The sequence below is a fragment of the Pelodiscus sinensis genome, chromosome 3 (genome assembly GCF_052426305.1).
Source record: "Pelodiscus sinensis isolate ZL-2025 chromosome 3, ASM5242630v1, whole genome shotgun sequence".
Classification (NCBI taxonomy): domain Eukaryota; kingdom Metazoa; phylum Chordata; order Testudines; family Trionychidae; genus Pelodiscus; species Pelodiscus sinensis.
Genome location: NC_143054.1, coordinates 112,748,634 through 112,770,008, shown reverse-complemented (window position 1 = coordinate 112,770,008; position 21,375 = coordinate 112,748,634). Strand labels below are relative to the sequence as shown.

At 41.7% G+C, this 21,375-nt stretch overlaps 1 protein-coding gene across 4 annotated transcripts in view; it reads right to left on the bottom strand.

Moving 5' to 3' along the window:
* Positions 1-21,375, bottom strand: part of TIAM2 (TIAM Rac1 associated GEF 2) — a 185,355-nt gene that overhangs the window by 49,385 nt on the left and 114,595 nt on the right. For 3 of the 4 annotated variants that reach the window (XM_006114983.5, XM_006114984.5, XM_014569522.4), the window contains exons 13-14: positions 20,692-20,784; positions 18,278-18,535 (exon numbers count right to left, since the gene is read on the bottom strand). In XM_006114983.5, the coding sequence (XP_006115045.4) occupies positions 18,278-18,535; positions 20,692-20,784 (351 nt within the window). Of the gene's footprint in view, positions 1-8,147; positions 8,601-18,277; positions 18,536-20,691; positions 20,785-21,375 lie in introns of those variants that run through there. The other variant, XM_075924484.2, reaches the window with a different exon arrangement.

Genomic DNA, 21,375 nt, shown 5'->3' with positions numbered 1-21,375 from the left:
ATACTTGATGTATCCCAAAATTGCTATTCCGTGTCTATTGAAGCAGCCTGTTAATTCGAAATAGATTTCGAAATAATGGGTGGGCTTATTCCATCTTCCTAGTAACCCTCATTTCACAAAGATTATGGGGCATTTCAGAATAGCAAGTTATTTCAAAATTTGGTGCTGTATAGACAGTGCCAAATTATGAAATAAGCTTATTTTGAGCTAAGGGTGCTGTGTAGACACAGCCTAATGTACTCCTATCAGGATCACAAATGGTCTTCTCCTGATGGACTTTAAACTCAGTCCTGACTTTGGCAAGAGTGTAGTGACTGCAATTAAATGCCTCAGTAATGGAGGGTATAAAATAGGTGAAATGGAAGTGATTTGAAGGAGGGCTGCAGAGGACTCCTCAGGAAAAAGAAGTAGATAGGATAGAAGTCTTAAACTTGGTACAAGGTTAGCAAGCTCTCACACTCCTTAAAAATAAAGTATTTAAAAGATTTTTAATGGAAATTATCTAACTCTTCAAGCACTCATGCAGAATAATCATTAGCTTCAGTGCTTTCTTCTGTAACGAAGTTAATTTTGTTCCCCTTCTCTTATATTTCCCCTTCAACGGAAACCCTGTCTTCCTCCCTGCTCTTGCAAAAATTAATGGAACGAAGGGAGCTGAAGAACAAGCAAACAAAAACTCATGCACCTGCCCTACAGAAACCCTGGTCTACTGAGGAAGGGAGATCAAAAGGCTCATGAAATAGACTAGAAACTTCATCATGAAGATTTAATTTATCTGAGGAGAACTTTAGACTCTATGGTGTTAAGAGAGACAGCAAAGAAGAATAGAGAGGCTTCAATATATACAAGCAGACTTATGGCCTCTGCATTACTTAGAACTAAAGTAGTAAAAAAATGTACTGAGACCAATGGGCCTAATTCTCCTCTTTCACTGATTTTATATGGGTGAAACCAATGCCAGAGATACTCCTGAGTTACTCCTGTACAGAGGTGAGACGAGAATGGATGCTTACACAGACACTTCAGAGAAGCTTACAAGTGACAGATAAAATCAACTGTGATAGTCTCAATCTAGTTCCTCCAGGACAGACCACCAGATGTCATTAACTGAGTGTTTGCAGAAATATATTTTGTTGCCTCACGAAATGCTACCATGCTTACTCATTTGAGTTCAGTACCATTCTATAGTACTGAAAAACCATTTGATAGCCTTTCTAAAATGAGATGGCCATCCCAGCCCAATTTCTAGCATACAAAGGCCTACCCCAGTAAAATTATTGTCACAGTTGGTACTAATTTGCACCAGTTGTTGATAATCTCTGCAGAGAAGTTGACAGCCATGGGGACTGAACTAGCCACTCACCTTTACAAACAGTAGCTTAGAATGTTGGCTGTAGAGAAGGCGTACAAAGCACAACTCAGGAGGACACTGTACTTCCCTGACCTGGGCAGGCTGGGTGCCCAGCCAGTTCCTAAGCATAATTCAGAGCAGCCTGTGAGCTGCTTCAAGTTACGCTGGCTGCAAGGAACCCAGGGTATTGACACTGTAACCTGGAATCTGAAGTAAGCCTAAGCATCACATCCATGCTCTGACTCCATCCCATCTACTCTCAGCAGGGATGGTGGAAGGAGAGTGGTGTAACAACTGCTACATAAGCTCTCTTCCACTAGTACATGGGTTCACAAACTGGGGGGGACGTGGTCCTTGGGGGGGGCATGCGAGGCAACCCAGCCTTCCCCCCATAAAGTTTTTCAGAAATCAAAAAGGGGGGCGTGATGCCAAAAAGTTTGGGAACCACTGCACTAGTGGATCCCTGTGATGATGCTGTCATGGATAATAACACCATCCCTATGCCTGGACACTGCAGGTACCACAAAACAAAACAGCTGCACTGCCAGAATATCTCGTGAGACACACGGGACATGGTAGGGCAAGATGTCTGCATAAAGGCATTGTTCAGAGGCAAAGAACAGATAAACTTGCTTGAACCATATTTCAGGTTTTTTTTAATTTGCAATTTAGCAAAATTACTGTATTGAATTAGACATTAAGAATTAGCAGCCCTGGTCTGTTGTGCAGGAAACAATCAATTCAATGAGTTCCTTGGATGATTATGCATACTTTAAACACTACTTGATGGCTCTCTCTGTACCCCCGATCTCTGATACACAATTTCCATAACATGGAAATCAGAAACAGCTTTTGTGTAAATACACTGATTCAGGCATATAGAAAGCTGCATTTGTTGGTTTTGTTATTCTCAAGAATGGTCAGTTATGAAAGCCTGCAATTCTTTTTTTTTTTTGTGTGTGTAGCCAAGGGAAAAGCAAGGTTCCAGAAATCTGGAAAGAACGTTTTCAGAGTCTCTGGTAAAAGTCATTGCACAGCCTCAGCCAACACTCAGGAAGGTAAAAAGCCTGGGTGGTCTTAGTTCTACAGCAGCAATTGAAAAAGAGTGGTAGATTAAGTATTCCTATTCCACCACATCTTGGAAAGAAGAAACTGGAGTGTGGTGAACTCTATGCTCTTGGAGAGCAGAATTCATAACTTCAGTCAAATAGTTCAGCTTGTCAGATACCAACATATGCTTCATCTTAGTCCACTGAAAACTAAAACAATTTCCTGTTTCCAACAATACACACTCTTTTGAAATAAAATTGCAAGAGCTTAAAAGAACATAGCTCCTTTTGAGAAAAGCATGTATCTTCTTAGTCTCCTTCCTTCCAAATTATAACCCTGTCACATACCTGAATCTCCATTTAAATGGGAGGCTGTGCAAAGATGACATTTGATTCAGAAGAATTTCTTAATAATTTACAAGAGAAATGCTTTAGTTTTCTTACAGAAGAAATTAGAGTTTAAACAAAGATTCACAAAACACTTGGGGTACAATCTGATGAAGGCAAAACTCACTAAAATTAATGAGCTTTGTCTACACCAGGCCTGAGGAATCAGGCCTTTTAACTTCCTTGGACCAGAACATTCTCCAGGTTGTCTTCTTGGAAAGGCCATTTTGCACTGTCTCTCCCAGCCTGGCTTCAGTCAGTCATCACTATATCTTGCTGTCTAGTGGCCAAGGAAAGCCTTCTACGACAATGGTGATTGTTCTGGTAAGGGTTGGGAAAGAGAAGGCAAGGCTTTTCAGAGAGGCAAAACACACACGTGTGTGTAAAACTCAGAAGACATCTAAGCCATACCCTAAGGGTGCATTAACTGATCTTGGAAGAGTGAGATGTGTCCAGAAACTGTGATAATTGGGGAATTCTTTGCAATGAAGTTTCATTGGAGCTTTTCTGCAACAGAATCAGACAGTAGGCAGAAGGCTCCAGTGTTTTACCCTAAAGCACAATGTTTCCATCTTGATGCCTCCAGTCTTTTGTCAACCCCAGAGTACTATTTTTAGAAGTCATCTGCTTCAGAGATAAAATGTGCTATTTATTATGTATTTTGATGTGCTGAATTCAAATATGACAATTAAAAACAACGGATTGGCTACTGTTTCCAAGATATTTAAGTTTTTACATTTTACGTCTATGTATATTGTGTAGATAGAGTTTTAATCATAAATTGTAAACCTAGGTCTTTTCATGTGTTTATGGTTGCTTTACATGATAATATTTCACCTGTCCTGTTTATGTAACACTTTAAAAATCAGCAAAAGGGTTATATAAATAAAATTTATTATGAAACAAAAGGCAAAAAACTATTATGTACATAGTTTAGTCCTATTCAGTGTCTACTCGGCGCTTCTTGGCTTGTCTCTTGTATTCATTAAATGGAGCATCTCTTGTCACTGCCCAGCAATAGTCTGCAAGCATTGATGGGCTCTATTTGCCCTGATAGCGTTTCTCCATTGTCGCAATGTCCTGGTGAAATCGCTCGTCGTGCTCGTCGCTAACTGCTCCGCAGTTCGGTGGAAAAAAATCTAGATGAGAGTGCAAAAAATGTATCTTTAGTGACATGTTGCACCCAAGGCTTTTGTATGCCTTGAGGGGGTTTTCCACCAACAACCTGTAGTTGTCTGCCTTGTTGTTTCTGAGAAAATTTATTGCCACTAACTGGAAGGCTTTCCATGCTGTCTTTTTCTTGCCATGCAGTGCATGGTCAAATGCATCATCTCAAAGAAATTCACGAATCTGAGGACCAACAAAGGGTATGTCTACACTACCCCCCCTAGTTCGAACTAGGGGGGGTAATGTAGTCATACGGAGTTGCAAATGAAGCCCGGGATTTGAATTTCCCGGGCTTCATTTGCATAAAGCCGGCCAGCGCCATTTTTAAATGCCGGCTAGTTCGGACCCTGTGCCGCACGGTTACACGCGGCACGGACTAGCTAGTTCGGTTTAGGCTTCCATGAGGCATACAGCTAGTTCGGATCAGGAAGCCTAATCTGAACTAGCTAGTCCGTGCCGCGTGTAGCTGCGCGGCACGGGGTCCGAACTAGCCGGCATTTAAAAATGGCGCTGGCCGGCTTTATGCAAATGAAGCCCGGGAAATTCAAATCCTGGGCTTCATTTGAAACTCCGTATGACTACATTACCCCCCCTAGTTCGAACTAGGGGGGTAGTGTAGACATACCCAAATACACCTTCCTTTATCTTAGCTTCACTTAACCTTGGAAATTTTCCACAGAGGTACTTGAAAGCTGCTTGTGTTTTGTCCATGGCCTTGACAAAGTTCTTCATCAGACCCAGCTTGATGTGTAAGGGTGGTAACAAAATCTTCCTTGATTCAACAAGTGGTGGATGCTGAACACTTTTCCTCCCAGGCTCCAAAGACTGTCAGAGTGGCCCAAGTATCTTGATGTAATGGGAATCTCTTGCACGACTATCCCATTCGCAGAGAAAACAGCAGTACTTTGTGTATCCAGTCTGCAGACCAAGCAAGAGAGCCACAACCTTCAAATCGCCACAAAGCTGCCACTGATGTTGGTCATAGTTTATGTACCTCAAAAGTTGTTTCATGTTGTCATAGGTTTCCTTCATATGGACCTCATGACCAACTGGAATTGATGGCAAAACATTGCCATTATGCAGCAAAACAGCTTTAAGACTCATCTTCGATGAATCAATGAACAGTCTCCACTCATCTGGATCGTGAACAATGTTGAGGGCTGCCATCACACCATCGATGTTGTTGCAGGCTACAAGATCACCTTCCGTGAAGAAGAATGGGACAAGATCCTTTTGACAGTCACAGAACATGGAAACCCTAATATCACCTGCCAGGAGATTCACTGCTGTAGTCTGGAGCCCAACAGCTCTTACTCTTGGGTAGTTCCAAATCCCTGACAAGGTCATTCAGTTCACCTTGTGTTATGAGGTGTGGTTCAGAGGAGGAGGATGGGAGAAAATGTGGGTCCTGGGACACTGATGGTTCAGGACCAGAAGTTTCATCCACTTCCTCATCTGACTCAAGTGAGAATGATTCTGGTGCATCAGGAACCGGCAGTCCTTCTCCGTGGGGTACTGGGCTGATGGAATATTTGGATAATGCACAGTCCACTTTTTCTTCTTTGACACACCTTTCCCAACTTGAGGCACCATGCAGAAGTAACAATTGCTGGTATGATCTGTTGACTCTCTCCAAATCATTGGCACTGCAAAAGGCATAGATTTCCTTTTCCTGTTCAACCACTGGCGAAGATTTGTTGCACAAGTGTTGCAGCATATGTGTAGTGGCCATCTCTTGTCCTGATCTCCAATTTTGCAGCCAAAATAAAGGTGATAGGCTTTCTTAACCATAGTGGTTATACCACACTTTTGTGATGCAAAAGTCACTTCACCACAAACATAGCAGAAGTTATCTGCACTGTTCACACAAGTACGAGGCATCTCTGCTCACTTTGGCTAAACAGAAATATGTCCCTTTGCAAAATCAAACACTGACAAATAAGAGCACAACACTATGATTTTTAGAGCTGATATAGGGCAATTTGTTCAGCAGAGTGATGTAAGCTTCATTATGATTGCATCATCCATGACTTCTAGGAATAACATGATGCAATTCATATAATGTATGACGCAATACCAGCTTCAGATTGCATCATTCATTGTTTACCTAAAAAGCAAGTACTGTCCAAACCCAGTCATAGATTTATTCATAGATTCAGTCAAAGATGTATTTTAGTCATCTCTGGTTTAAATTGAGATACCTTCCCTTTATAACTCACTTATCCTCCGCCATTCGCAAGTGAAGGGTCGTATATACTGACCCAATAGCATATCTTGAAAACTAGAGCCAATCAACAATTTTAAGCATCATTTTCGTTCTCAAGTGACCCAGAATTAGTAAAGTTTGACTACATTTATTTCAGAAGCATTTTGGCTGTAGAGCAGTGATATTTGCCCAATCTGTGGGAGGCATATCTGTGGCAGAGATGGGGACCATCCTGTTCCCTGAAGGAAGATCTCATGGTGAGGATGGTGGTCCTCTCCTCAAATCCTGGTCAACAGAATAGGGTGATCATGGTCTTTGTGAAGTCAATGCAGATGGAAAAAAAATTGCAACACAAGTACTTATGCACTAAATGGAGAGAGAAGGAGAAACAAAGATACGACCAGAAAACTGAACATTAAAGATTACTTCGCCCAAAATCAATTATTATTTCTACATGAAAAAGTTCATCCCTTCTTACTCTAGTGCTCTGTCAATACACGATGCAGCATATGAAAATTACTTATTCTGGGTGATAGCTGCTCATGATGTAAACTAATAACTTTGAGAAGAGATTTAAACACACAATCCAGACAAGGCACCTACTGAACAGGTTTCTAACTTAGAGACAACTTCTGAGAGTCTTTAAGAGTAAGTTTCAGGAGCTCAATAAAAGCACAAGAATTCTTGGATATGAGGACAAGTGACAAAACAATATGCAAGTCATTTAATTAACCAAGTTACTGCTACTATGTTTTTCACTGTTCTTTGGATCAGAGTTTCTTCGTTAAAGCATAGCCTGGAGAACTGTTATAAACTTATGAGTTTAATTAGTCAAAATAACTTCTAATGTGGATAAGAAAATACAAAAGCCAAAATAAAGATGGCTATATTATAATATACACTGTCAAAAACTAAACTTAACATTGGATGTTACAATTTTCAAAAGAAAAAAAATCAGTTCAGTTAACTTCAGGCTTTCTTACCTTTTTTTCCCCCCTAAACAAAGGCAAAATTTTATATTAGTTCTACAATTATGTGGGCAAGTGAGTGTGTTATCAGCATGGAACCATGGCTCCTTAAACGTAGATCCTTATTAATCTCCTATCAAGTTTATCTGCTAGTGGAATTATAGAACTGCTGACATTAGACCAACCAAAACAATTCTAAGTAGAATTCAGAAACTACACAGGTTACTTAATTTATCAAAGTATTGTCAGTTCAGCCCAAAACTATCTTGCTAAGAAGCCAAGCTTTGCCAGCTGCAAATACTCAAAACAATCACACATTACACTGAGAACATAATATGAAGGTAATAATTTTGAAGATATTTTAATTTCCCTGGAATTTCAATTTAGTAGACTCTCATGTTACTTTAACCCAAAGTTCAACAGAGGTAACCATGTAGCTTACAAGTCAATTCAAAGCTGCTTCTTCCTTTTGTTTACCAAGCTGTCAGTTCTGTTTACAAGAATATCTGTGTGGTTTCTGGACTGAACTTCTTGAAACACCCAGTTTCTCTCACAGATAACTTTTGCTGTTGGGAAGCACAGTACCCGATACAAGCAGCACTAAGCTTAGTAAGTATAATAAATTTCTCCAGACTCAACACAGTCACTTCTAGACAACTAACATTTAACTTGTTAGTGTAACAAGAGATTTTAGTCATGCAGCGAGTTTTGGGTGAGATACATATTTCTGAAAAGCATTTAGCCTTGCATAACAGAACTATTTCTTGGGTAAACAGTACATGTACAAAAGCTATTTGCTACTTATCAGTTGGAGCTGGCATGAAGGCAAGTTCTCTAGCTCAGCTTGTCAGTTACAACAGATGGCTACTCAAAATAGAAAGTTCACTCAGGTAATTCACTCCAGATATTATGACATTTGAATACTTATTCTCTTTCCAGATTTCACAGTGGTTTCCTTAGATAGGCATTTAAAAGACTATTCACAGGCTGCTTGTCAACAAGAAGATTTTAGCTGTTACCAAGCAGAGGGTGCTCTTGTAGGCTGGCTGGTCAAAGTCCTGTTCATAGTCTCCTTCATTCAGATGTTCTGGCTTCAGGAAATAACATGTTGAACAGTACAGAGGATTTTATATATTTTCAGTTGCATAGGATGGCTGGGTTCCTCTTCTTGGCGAGCTAATATGAGGACCAATCAGAAAATAAATGTGGCTTCTTCTTGAAAGGTCTAGCCAGGACAAGTAGTGTCCTTTTTAACCATCCAATGAGAAAACAAGGTGTCTCATGTATGGCATCTTGCAACATTGGATCTTCAAGATTTTTGTGCAAAGCATCTTGTGTCATACCTGTTTGTGTAAGATGTGTTGACCCATACATTGAAGCCTACTGGCTTTGCTCCAGTCAGCAACCTATTCCAGCAAATTATGTTCTGTGCCCCATCACAGTTTGTTCCAACTTTGCACAATTTTGTGGGTTTTTTTAAAACTTTTACTATCACTTTTGACTGTCTGCAAACATGTCCATTTCGAAGTTAGAACATAATCTTCATGTAAATTTTTTTCATGGTCCTTGATGGTTCTGTTATTGTTTAATGTAGCAACATGAAGTCATTTGATTCATTTGCATAGACAATCACCAGTAGATACCAATTAATAAAATCATACAAGCCATCTGTATATACTTCTGTAACAGTACCTAATGATTCCCTATGCCTCAGTGACAAAGTTAGTAGGATTGCCTCACACGTGAAAATTTATTTGTGCAACTGCCAACCATAAGATCATCTGTCCTTTTGGTCATTTAAGTCTTATTTTGGTTGGTTCACCTTAAAGACTGTCATTTCTGCATATTACTTAAATACAGTGTATTTAATACAAAACAAATACATTGTGAGATATGGTTCGGAGGGGTAGCTGGGCTGGTTTCAGCAAAAACAACAAATAAATTTGCTAGTTTTTAAGGTGCCAGTGTATAGCACCCTAAAGACTAGCAAATTTATTTGGGCATAAGCTTGTGTGTGCTGGAGCATGCATGCATCTGACAAAGCAGGCTGTAGCCCACTAAAACTTATGCTCAAATAATTTTGTTATCCTTTAAGGTGCCACAAGACTTCTTGTTGTTTTTATTGTGAGACATAGCTTTGTTAAAGACTAATTGTGCCTATCTCTATATCTTATTGATCAAATTTCTATTTAAAATAAACAGCATGGTCCAAAATATTTACATTATATTGTCATCTGGTTGTATAAGCATCAAAACTTCCTCAAACTGAAGGGAGCTGTTTCTGAATGCTTTAAATGACTTTAATTTTCTGACTGGTCAGGCAAAGCAAAACAAAACTCCATTGATTTTGATGAAAACTGGAAATTGAAAAAACACTAGCACTTAAAAAAGGTGTTTCTTGCTAGCTATCTTTATGGAAGCCACCTAACACAGGTGAGGGGCAGTTGCTTAAGCAGTAGGCAGAGGGAGAAGAGACAGAGAGAGAAACTTCATTCCTCCTCACGCCATGCATCCTGCTTCCCCAAGGCCTGTCCCATGGTGGGAGAGAAGAAATGGAAATAGCCATCTGCCCATCCTTTTGAACCTAAAAGGGTGGAAAGATATTTTGAAGGGGGGAGAAAAAAGGAGAGGTACACAGAAACCCTGGTATAGGGGAGCTATGGAATCCTGAGATGAGCAGTGGGGCTGACAGCCAGCGCAGAGCCCAGGCAAGTTGGGGATGCGTGTTTCCATGCCCCTAAAAGGGGTGGGGCCTTGGGCAGAAGGGACAGGGCCAGCTAGCCCCCAGTACTGCCCAGATCACTGTGTGCCCCCACCCAGGCCTCAGAAACGCACAGAGCAGCACTTCAGCAGCAATTAAAAGGATCTGGGTCTCCAGCCACCACTGCCGCTACTGCAGCAGCAGCGGCCGGAGCCCTGGGCCACTTTGAACCTCCAGGCCCCAAGACAACTGTCCCCTTTGCCCCCACGTCAGTGGACCTGGGTATGAGGTTGCAATAGGGGACAGTTTTCTTGGGGCCTGGAGGTACTGGGAATACAGCCCTAGGAATGAGGGAAAACATGGGAAAATGGACACTTATCAGGAGCCCACTGGGCAAAAGAAGAACTATGATGAGGGGGTGTTGTTAGCCTGGAAGGGCTTAATGACTGCACATGGCACAGACTTCATCCATTCTGAAAAGGCATTTGCACTGAAACAACTGGATAACAACTCCCTGAGCTTGGCCGATGGGAGAAATGAAGTAGGATATGATATTAAATACTACAGTTTGATCTACTGTATCTCTACTGTGAAGTTATGGGCATAAGTACATAACACTAAAAAAATTAAAAGAAGAAGTTGCTTCATACTTTAGCAAGAATTTGTGGCTAAGCCTACTGTCAACTGCTATAGTTACCTAACCTACAGCTCCACTGAATGAAACGCAGAACTGCTGCTGCTTGATAGGTTTCAAAAGCTTATGCCTAAATTATGGCAAAGATTCTGGCCTCAAGTATGGAGGCAAGTAACATTATACTTATAATAAACTCCACATTTTCTGTACCATTACTACACCAGATTTGGTAGTGCTGAGGAACTACCCTGTGCACCTCGGGCAGTCCCATTGGGCCAAATTAACTCCTAGTTTAATTCTATTGTTTTTAATACCATAACAACAGGCATTAATAATTTGGCCCACTGTCTTCACTGAAAGGCTACGTCTAGACTGGCATGATTTTCCGCAAATGCTTTTAACAGAAAAGTTTTTCCTGTTAAAAGCATTTGTGGAAAAGAGCGTCTAGACTGGCATAGACGCTTTTGCGCAAAAGCACTTTTTGCGGAAAAGCATCTGTGCCAATCTAGATGTGGTTTTGCACAAGAAAGCCCCGATCACCATTTTCGCCATCGGGGCTTTTTTGCGCAAAACGGTTCTCAGCATTTGCACAAGAGAGCTTTTTCCCAAACGGGAGAGTCATTGTATTTGCGGAAGAACACTGACAATCTTACATTAGATCGTCAGTGTTCTTGCGGAAATTCAAAGCGGCCAGTGTAGACAGCTGGCAAGTTTTTCTGCCAAAGCATTTGCTTTTGCAGAAAAACTTGCCAGTCTAGACGCAGCTGGGGAGTGTAAATCAGGGTAGCAGTTGAAACTGAACAGAATTATCTTTCAAAAGAGAAGTTCAGAGCTGAAAGCCTGAATGAATTTACAGCTTAATCATTCTTTTAACATACCCAACACACATTTAACAGAAGTTAACAAGGCAGTTTGTCAGGCTCCAGCAGGAACTCATTAAACCACTACTCACAGGAGCAGAAAGGAAATTTTGCCCATGCACTAGGCAACAAGTGATTTTGTTAACCCATTTTATGAGAGGCAAATAAGAGCATTCACTTCCTTGGCTTTAATGATCCTCCCCTGCATACTACACAAAATTTTATTGTCATAGGACAAAAGTGTGAATTTTGTATCCTTCTAGCTGCCTTTTAAGACATCTGTGTGAACTGGTTATAGATAGTTCAGGATGGGCAGCTGATGCAATGCACACTGTTCTCTCAGGGTATGTCTACACTTGCACCCTCTTTTGAGAGAGGGATGCAAATGAAGACATTCGAAATTGCAAATGAAGCCAGGATTTAAATATCCAATGCTTCATTTGTATATTTGCATTATGGCGCTATTTGAAAATAACAGACGCTGTTAAGACGTGGTTATTTTGAGAGAAAACCCTTCTCTCAAAATAACTGGTAAACCCCTCATTGTATGAGGAACAAGGGTTATTTCAAGGGAAGGGTTTTCTCTCAAAATAACTGCGTCTTAACAGCGTCTGTTATTTCCAAATCATGCTATTTCGAAATAGCGCCATAACGTGACTATGCAAATGAAGTGCGGGATATTTAAATTTCGGCTTCATTTGTAATTTTGAATGTCTTCATTTGCATCACTCACTTGAAAGAGGGCGCAAGTGTAGACATACTCTAAGAGTATTTTAGACTTATAAAGTCAGTATACTCTGCTGACACAGGGCATTCTGCTTATAGTCACATTTGTCCATGGAGCATATGGAGAAGGAATTAAAGTGGACAAAAAGGACTGACCCTCTATATAGTCTCCTATATATTATCTCATCTATGCAGTCATGCAACATAAAGGAGGACATTTTCATAGCTAGTTGCCTCCCTCCTGGCTAGGAGCCTGTTAGAAACAAATAGGCAGTAGATAACAATATGTATATGCTTGTGAAATTAAACTGCCTTGGGCAGGAGGGCCATTATCCAAGAGGATTTCCAGTCTTCTTAGCAAAGAGCTTCACCCTCTCAAAGGGGTGGTCCTCAATTGTGAAATGCACCTCTTCTGAGAATCCCAAAAAACGAAGCCATAATACTTGCTCTCTGAATCACCCCAGCCATGGAGATGGACTTAACTGCTGTGTCAGAGGTTTCAAGGGCAGACTGCAGTGACGTCTTTGCCATTAACTGGAGCTCCTGGATAATGGCCTTGAATGAGGCAGGCAGTGCTTCTGGCATCTTTTCAATGAAGTCATTCAGTTTCAAGTAGTTTATGTAATAGTTTGCAATCAGGGCCTGCTAGTTGGTGGTACAAAATGGTAGAGTGGCCAAGAAGTACACATTTCTCCCAAACAGATCAAGGCACTTTCAAGCCCTGTCATGGGAGAAGCCCTTGACATGTTTGTTGTTAGCCATGAGAGTTGACAGTGTCCATCAAAATGGAGCTGTGTGGCAGGTGGGAAAATAGGAATTCAAATTCCTTAGCAGGGACATGTATTTTTCGTCAACCTGCTTACAGGTTGGGGTCCACTGTTGCCTGGGCATTTTGTCTTTTACCAGGCTTAAAATGGCCTCATTAATTGGAAGGGTGATGTTTAAGAAGGTGGAAGAATAGAAGGTATAAATTGATGGTAGAATGTGGAAGAATGTGTGCCTCCCTTTTTGCCAGTCCCTGAAAGAGATAAAACTTGTCCACCAAAAATGATGGAAAAGGCATGAGGAGGAGGAGGAGGAAGATATGGTCCTCAGAGTTTCTTCCTCCTCAGAACTGGCTTTCTGTTCCTCTAAATTTTGAGATGGTTCCAAAGCCCTGAATGGTGTGGCTGGGTGACTGTGCCATAAAGGTTCTTGGGCAGTGTTCTCTGTAAGCTTGGCAGCTGTGCAGCCACTCAGGAAAAAATCAAATGCTACCCAATTGATTAACAGAGCGCCTACAGCACAGTTTTGTGTTTCTATTGGTGGTGCACATTTTCACATGCCTTGGTGTGCACAAAATTTATTCCACACATGGACACAAAAATCTGCACTTGGATGGAAAAGATTAGAGGGAACATTGTTCTCAAGTAAGCTCAGAACTCCAGTAGTATGTTTACCCAAGGGTCCCAATATGACCATGGGATAGTGGTGGCACAGATCCTGATGGTGGTACCCTGGCATGGCCATACCAGGGTGGAGCCATCTGTGAGTGCATCCTTGGGCTCTGCTGGTAGTGAGTAGGATATAGAGTTGGAAGAATTACTGCAACACAACTTCCTCTGGGGTACTGTCTGAACTCTCGCTAGAGGGCAGAGGAGCATGGCATGGCTATGGGGATATTTCCTGTGTTTGGTTAAGAGGCTCGATGCAGAGATCTTGGTACTGAGAGGAGGAGAGTCTGATGCAGCCAACATGTGGAGGTCTCTTGATGATGAAGTTTCACCTCTACCAATTGTCCCGGCATCAGTGACAGTACCAGCAGAAATGGGCATCTCATGTCAGTTCAGCCACCACTGGCATTAGTGATGCAGCCTCATGGATCGTGCACCTCTTTTTAGAGGAGTGCCAACTCCTGTCCTTCAGTGCCCATGACTCTGTGCCCATGCCCATCAGACCCTTGAGCCTGCCAGTAGGACCGGTTATTGTCTGTTTCTGTAAACTTTGGGTAACACTAAGATGGCTTCAGTGCCAAAGATACGGAAAGAGATGGCAATCACTTGAGGTTATCCCAGACCTTACCCTCTCAGACAATTTGAGAGAAGGGTCAACCTGCTTCTTCATCACACAGCCCTTAGATGTTAAAGGCTGTGCAGAAAACGCATGTCTACACGCCACTGAAGTGGAAGAGCTGACTTCATGAAGATAATGTATTGGCAGAGCTCTCTGTCTTTTTCAAAATCTTGGCCAGAGCTGTTGGCAAATACTTCATTTCTATTGTGTGAGACATTCCCCAAGGCAGCAAATGCACCGAATGCTTATCCATAATCAGGAGCGCTTCTTTACAAATAAGACACTTCTTAAAGCCCAATGAACTGGGGAAGGGTACTTGACTGGGGGGCAAAGGTAGGGGAAAAAATAAAGGTTTTTATTTTTAAGGATAAAACAAGGAAAGAGAAAACTGTAACTGTAGCTAGAACTGTAACTAGAAGGCTAATAACTATCGGTAAATAAATAAAAATGACAGACATAATGCACTGCTAAGGGCTCAGTCTCTAGCCAGGGTGGTTGAAAAGGAACTGAGGGCCGTTAGCCTATGCACTGGCTAGCTTCATAATGCAGCAGAAGAAGAGTGAATGTGCGAGCCCAATGGACTGTGCTACCAAAATTCTCTAATCAGCACTGCTGAGACACAAGCACCCCTGCAGCGGAGCACCCACAGGGACACTACTCAAAGAAGAAACAACATGAAAATGCATACAACACAAAACTGATTGCATCCTTTTAGCAACATCAGTGAAAGAATAAAAATAATCTTGTCTTGGAATCTCTGCAATACTAGAGAATCTTAGATGTGGTAGTGAAAGTCTTTAAATTAGTAACACAGATCAGAGAATCAGCAAAAGATTCAGAAACAAGGTAATTTCTTCAGGAAGAACGAAATGATGTAAATATTAACATTGGGGTAATTCTATATATTTTCATTTCAACACAGTGTTTTAGAAAAAGCCCTCAGTGTAAATGACGAACGTTTCACAGATTTACTGAAAGATCTGAATCAACAGATGGAGGGAGACAAAGACGTGGGCTGCTGTGAAACTGGCAAAAGCCAGTGCTTCAGTCAAGAGTCTGCTACCGGAAGCAATGAGCTTATCAGCTTGAAGTTTTTCCCAACTCACTTTCTCTACACTGTTATAATGTGACACATACAAGGCTCTGAAAATGAGAAACACTATGGATCAGGCGAGTTTTTTATAAGTGTTACTAGACAGTCATCTTAGATTGTCCCTTTACGATATGAATGGCACACACTCACAGAGGTTGCAAATTTGTCTCTGAAAAATATTGAAACTGGTAAATGGACACGTGTGTTTATTATACTGAATACTCCAGGTAATTCCAGACTAGCAAGACAAACAAGCTGAGTGATGGTGGTCCTAATATAATTAATTAAATATTTCCATCATAATGTGTTTTATGACACTAACGTTTACATGCCAATAGTCAAGTTAACGGTATTTTTAATTGAACTAGGGCCCCTGAGAGAGATGCTACTTATGGTATTGCAAACTTATGGTAATCAGATTTTTTTATTTCAAAGATGACTGTATAAGGTTACTTATAATTAAATTCATCCTAACAACTTATCTTTTGTGATTTTTTTATTCTTTTTAATCATGTCAAGATTAAGATCAGAAAACACTTGCTACCACAATTAAGCACAAAGATGACTTCCTTTCTCTCAGGTAGCAGTGACCCTGAACTAGGCTTCCCGTAGATTTTTAATAGAACCCTCCAGAGGTATAAAGAGGGAACTGCATCTTCTTTTTTCCCCATTCATGATACAGTACATTAAGTTAAATCTGCTTATATCTCACATGTACAACTGTCTAAATGAGAAAATCCCTCCAAAATATAAAGTATTTCAGGCAGTATCTTAAAAACATGCTGACATCACAAAACACATTTCTCCAAGTAGGGACATAAAATCTCATTTAATAAGTTAACTGGTTATCCACTTAAACAGGGGCTGGAGGGAGAGCCACTCCAGCCGGCTTCCGGCTGGATTGGATTGGCCAAGCCAGATCCACCACAGTTGGAGGGGCAGATGGGGAGGAGGGAGGGTGAAGCACAGCAGTCTCAAACATAGTGATATTTACACTGCTTATTTGTGATGTGGCATTTGATACAATGTGTCAGTTCACAAAAGGCCAAATTCTGTGGTCCCCACTCACCCCTAGTTAGACAAAAAGGGACAGTTACATGTTTCTATAACTGGTGTTCTTCCAGATGTGTTGCTCATGTCTGTTCCACATTACATATGCGTACTCACCTCATGCACTGGTGCCAGAAGCTTTTCCACCTAACCAATATCTGCAAGGGAGTGGCTCTGGTGCCCCCAGGAGGGGAACCTTCATGTCATGGTAGGACAGGCATCCCCTGCCTTCAGTTCGTTCTTTCTGGAAATTCTGACAATGGGGATGAAGAGCACATCGTGGAATGGACATGAAAAACACTTAAGATGGGACTGCACAAAGGACACGAGGGAGAAATGCTGCACTCAGATATCCAATAAGAAAACCTCATCCACTTAGGTCAGTTAGCATTATGAATGGCTTCCTGCTTCCCAGGAGAACTTGCTCGATCTCCCTCCAAGCAGGTGTGCTCCTCTGATTCAACCTCAGAGCATCCACACCAAGAAGAGAAGAGAGTCAAGAAAGGCTGGGGTGCAGGGGCAGATTGTGCTCATGGGACAGCAGATCCAGACAGCTCAGAAGGGTCCAGAGAGGGGCCGTTGCCATACTCACAAAAGTGATGAACCAGCAGCACTGATTCTGGGGCAACCACAACAACTGGCACTTTGTCCCTCTTGATCTTTATTAGGGCCCTGCTGATGAGAGGGATTGGAGGGAATCCGTATGTCGGACTCCTGACCAGGTCAGAAGAAAACCGTTGGAGCAGGAGCCTTTCCTTAGGACCTGCCAGGAGAAAAAATAATGGAATTTCTGTTTTGCCTGGGGGTGGGTGAACAGATCCACTCGGGGAGTTCTCCACCTCTGGAAGATTGCATAGGCCACGTCTGGGTGGAGTGACGACTTGCAATGACAGGAGAAGTCCCTGCCCTGGTGAATCACCTCAGCATTTCTGAATCCTGGGAGGTGAAAGGCTTCCAGATGGATGTTCTGGCTGATGCAGAAGTCCCAGAGTCAGAAGGCCTTTTCACAGAGCCCTGACAAATGTGCTCCCCCTTGTCTGTTAATGTAGAACATCGAGGCTGTGCTGTCTGTTGGGGCTCTCATCACTTGGCCCAACAGGTGAGGCAGGAAGACTTCTCAGGCCAGCCGGACTTCTCTGGGCTCTTTGAAAATTTATGTACAACATTGCCCTCCTCTGGGGACCACATACCTTTAGTCTGGAAACTTCTGATGTGTGCACCCCACCCGGTGCACAACACCAACTCAACTGAGGGAACATGGACTCCTTCCAGGACATTCTTGCTCTCAGTCCACCACCATGGCAAGGGGAGTACCATCTGTGTGGTCCCTGGACTCGAAATAGGTCAACGTCAGTCACTACTACCGGGGCATGCCACCATATGGCCTAGTAGGTGCAGGCACACACTGGCCATTGCCAGGGGAAAATACGGACATTTCCCTCAAGACTCAAAACCTGTCCAATGGCAGAAACCTTGTGCAGGCTGAGTACCATGTCAATAAATCTATCCTCTGCACAGGAATGATCATGGAACAGAATAAGCAATAAGATGAACACGTGAAGGCAAGTAAAATCAACATGGCAAAGAGCAGAGGAAGCCGAACTAAAAAAATCTGAAGCACAACCGGGAAACCATTGAAAGACTTGCCAGAAGCAAATAGGAGTTCTGAAGCTTCATCACTGCCCTAAATGCCAGAGGCCTAATGAGAACATGATGTTGTTAGGATTATAATGGGTAATCTTGACATCGCAAAGCAGAGTACTCAGCATTACTGGAATGATTCAGTGGAACTGGTTAAAAACATTTCTTTCTTGCATAAGTGATCATCTATTTTTTCATTGCCCCTCGGAGGAAATCACTATAATCACATGAAATGCATGAAATTTAAATGGATTTAACAGAGTTTTTATCTGGATTTCTCTCTTGTAGCATTAGGACAATTTTTAAATGCATTAAAAAACAGAAAAAAAGCAGTAGCTTCAAAGTAACAGACTGGCAGAGGGGAAGTAGTACAACCATCATCATTTCCTCACCATTTGCTGTATTCTTTTTCAAGTTATCCAGAAATTCTTCTAGGAGCTGTGACTGGTTAGGAGGGGGCAACAAATTTTTAGGGTCCATGGAAATCACGCCATCTGACCATGTCATACATGATGCTTGCTTAGGGCCATGACTTGTTCTCACTGTGAGCATGACACTTCTCTCTGAAAACAATAGTTCCATCTGCCTGAGGTCAAGATCAGACACAGCCTCTCCATTTATAATCAAGATTTCATTGCCCACTCTCAGCCCTGCAAGAATGAGAAAGGAAAAAAAAAAAAAAAGAAGCAGGACACATAGGTATGCTGGTGAACAGGGCTACAAAACAAGCTTCATTGCGTTTTCACTATATATATTTAGATAAATGACTTAATCCTGCCGTTATTTTACTGCATTCAGTGGGAGTTTTCTGCGTGCGTCATGACTGCAGGATTGGTTATTTGTTGTGTCACCTATGACATAGCTGTTTCTACTCAAAGACTGAGGCCAGGTCTACACAAGCGGGGAAAATTGATTCAAGAAATGCAACTCCAACTACGTGAATTGAGTAATTGTTTCTACTCAAAGACTGAGGCCAGGTCTACACAAGCGGGGAAAATTGATTCAAGAAATGCAACTCCAACTACATGAATTGAGTAGCTGGAGTCAACATCCCTTGCACCGATTTTCTGGGGCATCCCCCCAGCCGGAGGTCGACAGAAGAAATGCTCCGTCAACTTCCCTTACTCCTCGTGACAGCAAGAAGTACAGGCTGCCTACCAGGGCACCCTCTGCATTCGATTTAGTGGGTCTTTACTTGCTAAATTGAACCCCAGAGGATTGATCACCAGAGTGTCAATCCTCCAGCAAGTGGAGACAAAACCTGAAGTAGGAAGACTCTGATGTGCAGTTTTAGAAAAGGGTTTGATAGAAGAATCACTCAGATTCTCAGACCATGAGTTCATTTTAAGGTGGCCTTTGGCATGTGACTAGCTTATAGGCAAAACAGCTCCCAATTGGGGAAACACAAGGGCTACGTCTACACTGGCCCCTTTTCCGGAAGGGGCATGTAAATTTCACCAGTCATCGTAGGGAAATCCGCGGGGGATTTAAATATCCCCCGCGGCATTTAAATAAAAATGTCCGCCGCTTTTTTCCGGCTTTTAAAAAAGCCGGAAAAGAGCGTCTAGACTGGCCCCGATCCTCCGGAAAAAGTGCCCTTTGAAGTAGGAATAAGAGCCTCTGGAAAAGGGCACTTTTTCCGGAGGATCGGGGCCAGTCTAGACGCTCTTTTCCGGCTTTTTTAAAAGCCGGAAAAAAGCGGCAGACATTTTTATTTAAATGCCGCGGGGGATATTTAAATCCCCCGCGGATTTCCCTACGACGACTGGTGAAATTTACATGCCCCTTCCGGAAGAGGGGCCAGTGTAGACGTAGCCCAGGGGATTTATAGGTTGATTTGTTTATTCTTACAAAATTGCTACAGGGAAATCTAACAAGTGAGGTTTTTTTACAGGAAAATTCAGCTAGAGCCAAATAGTGACCACTGTACGTTTCAGGATCAATAACAGCCATTTGGCTGTTGCTCTCCAAGGCTATGTCTACATAGCAGCATTATTTCGGAATAACTGACCTCATTCCAAAATAACATAATCCGCATCCACACAGCAAGCAGTTATTTCAATACAATGTCGACATAATGTCCAACTGGAGGACTTCTTACTCCAACTCCTGTAACCCTCATTGTATGAGGAGTAAGGAAAGTTGGAGGAAGAGCGCGCTCTCTTCCTGCTGTATAGATAGCACCAAAAGCTGAAATAAGCTATTTTGACTTAAACTATGCAATTGACATAGCTCAAATTGCATAGCTTATTTTGGCTTTGGCTCTACTGTATAGACGTGCCCCAAATGACTAAGGGAACAATTCTCCCCTTCCTTTGCAGATGGCCACAATACAGCAAAATCAATGTTTCAGCAATGTGGAGGGAAGGTAACGACCTTAAGCGCCTGAGAACCACAAAGTAGAACATGTCAGTGGTACCCTGCAATATAAAGCACAAGATAGTTCTTTGGGAGCCAGCCTGTTCCCAGTGATTATTGTGGGCAAAAGGAAAGCTAAGAGCCATGTAGGCTAATTCAAACCAGAAGGTTCCACACGGGAGGTGGAGTTTTTTTTTTCTCTCCTGTCCCTGTGCAAATCTCAATGTTTAGTCTGGAAGCAGAATTTTCCCAAAGTGTAGACAAGACATTCTTCTCACTTTACTACTTGTTAAAAAAGTTCCTTGATAGCTTTATGTGAATTATCTAACCTAGCATCATCTACTATCCATGGTGAACAAGCAAGATGATCAAGAATATTAAAAGCAGAGCTCAGACAATAATTATACAATTTCCTGAAGTTTGCTACTTAATAAGTAATGACACAAACCTTCTTTGTAAGCCAGCCCATCTGGGAGGACATCACTTATGAATATATGAGTGAGATGCTGGTTTTCAACAACTTGAGCTGTGACTGCAAACCCTGGAATTAAGAAGAAAAATCGTTTTACCCTCATCACTTGGTCTGCTTCAAATAATGATGAGGTGATTTTTTTTTACAGGAATTTCTCATTTAGTTTTGTATATTGAGCAAATTTAATATATATAATCAAAGAGGTGTCACATTTCTGACACACAACTTATAAATACACATGTGTATATGCAGACCCACACTGCAAGGACAAATTTTCTCATGCAAATTTCTTTACTCTTAAAAGCATGTAAGCAGTTATGAGATATTTTATTGTTTTTCAAAGGCAGCTCAATATAGCATTTCAGTAACAGATCACCTGGTTCAGTGAATCTCTATAAAATACTTGGACAAATATTGTGAGGATTTTATATGATTTCTTGTAAAAAATTGGGAGATAAAAGATTCTGAAGACATGCACCATTTTTGCATGTTAATAATCCATTTTGGTGTGCAACTTGATCCTGTCAAAATTAGGCCCTCATTTTGATGGCTGCTGTACAAACATTACAAAAATAAAGTCCTTGCCCCAAAGAGCTGCCTCCTTTCTCTAGCTGAGAATACTTCAAACAAGGAGGTGGGTGAGATCAGAAGTCAACATGA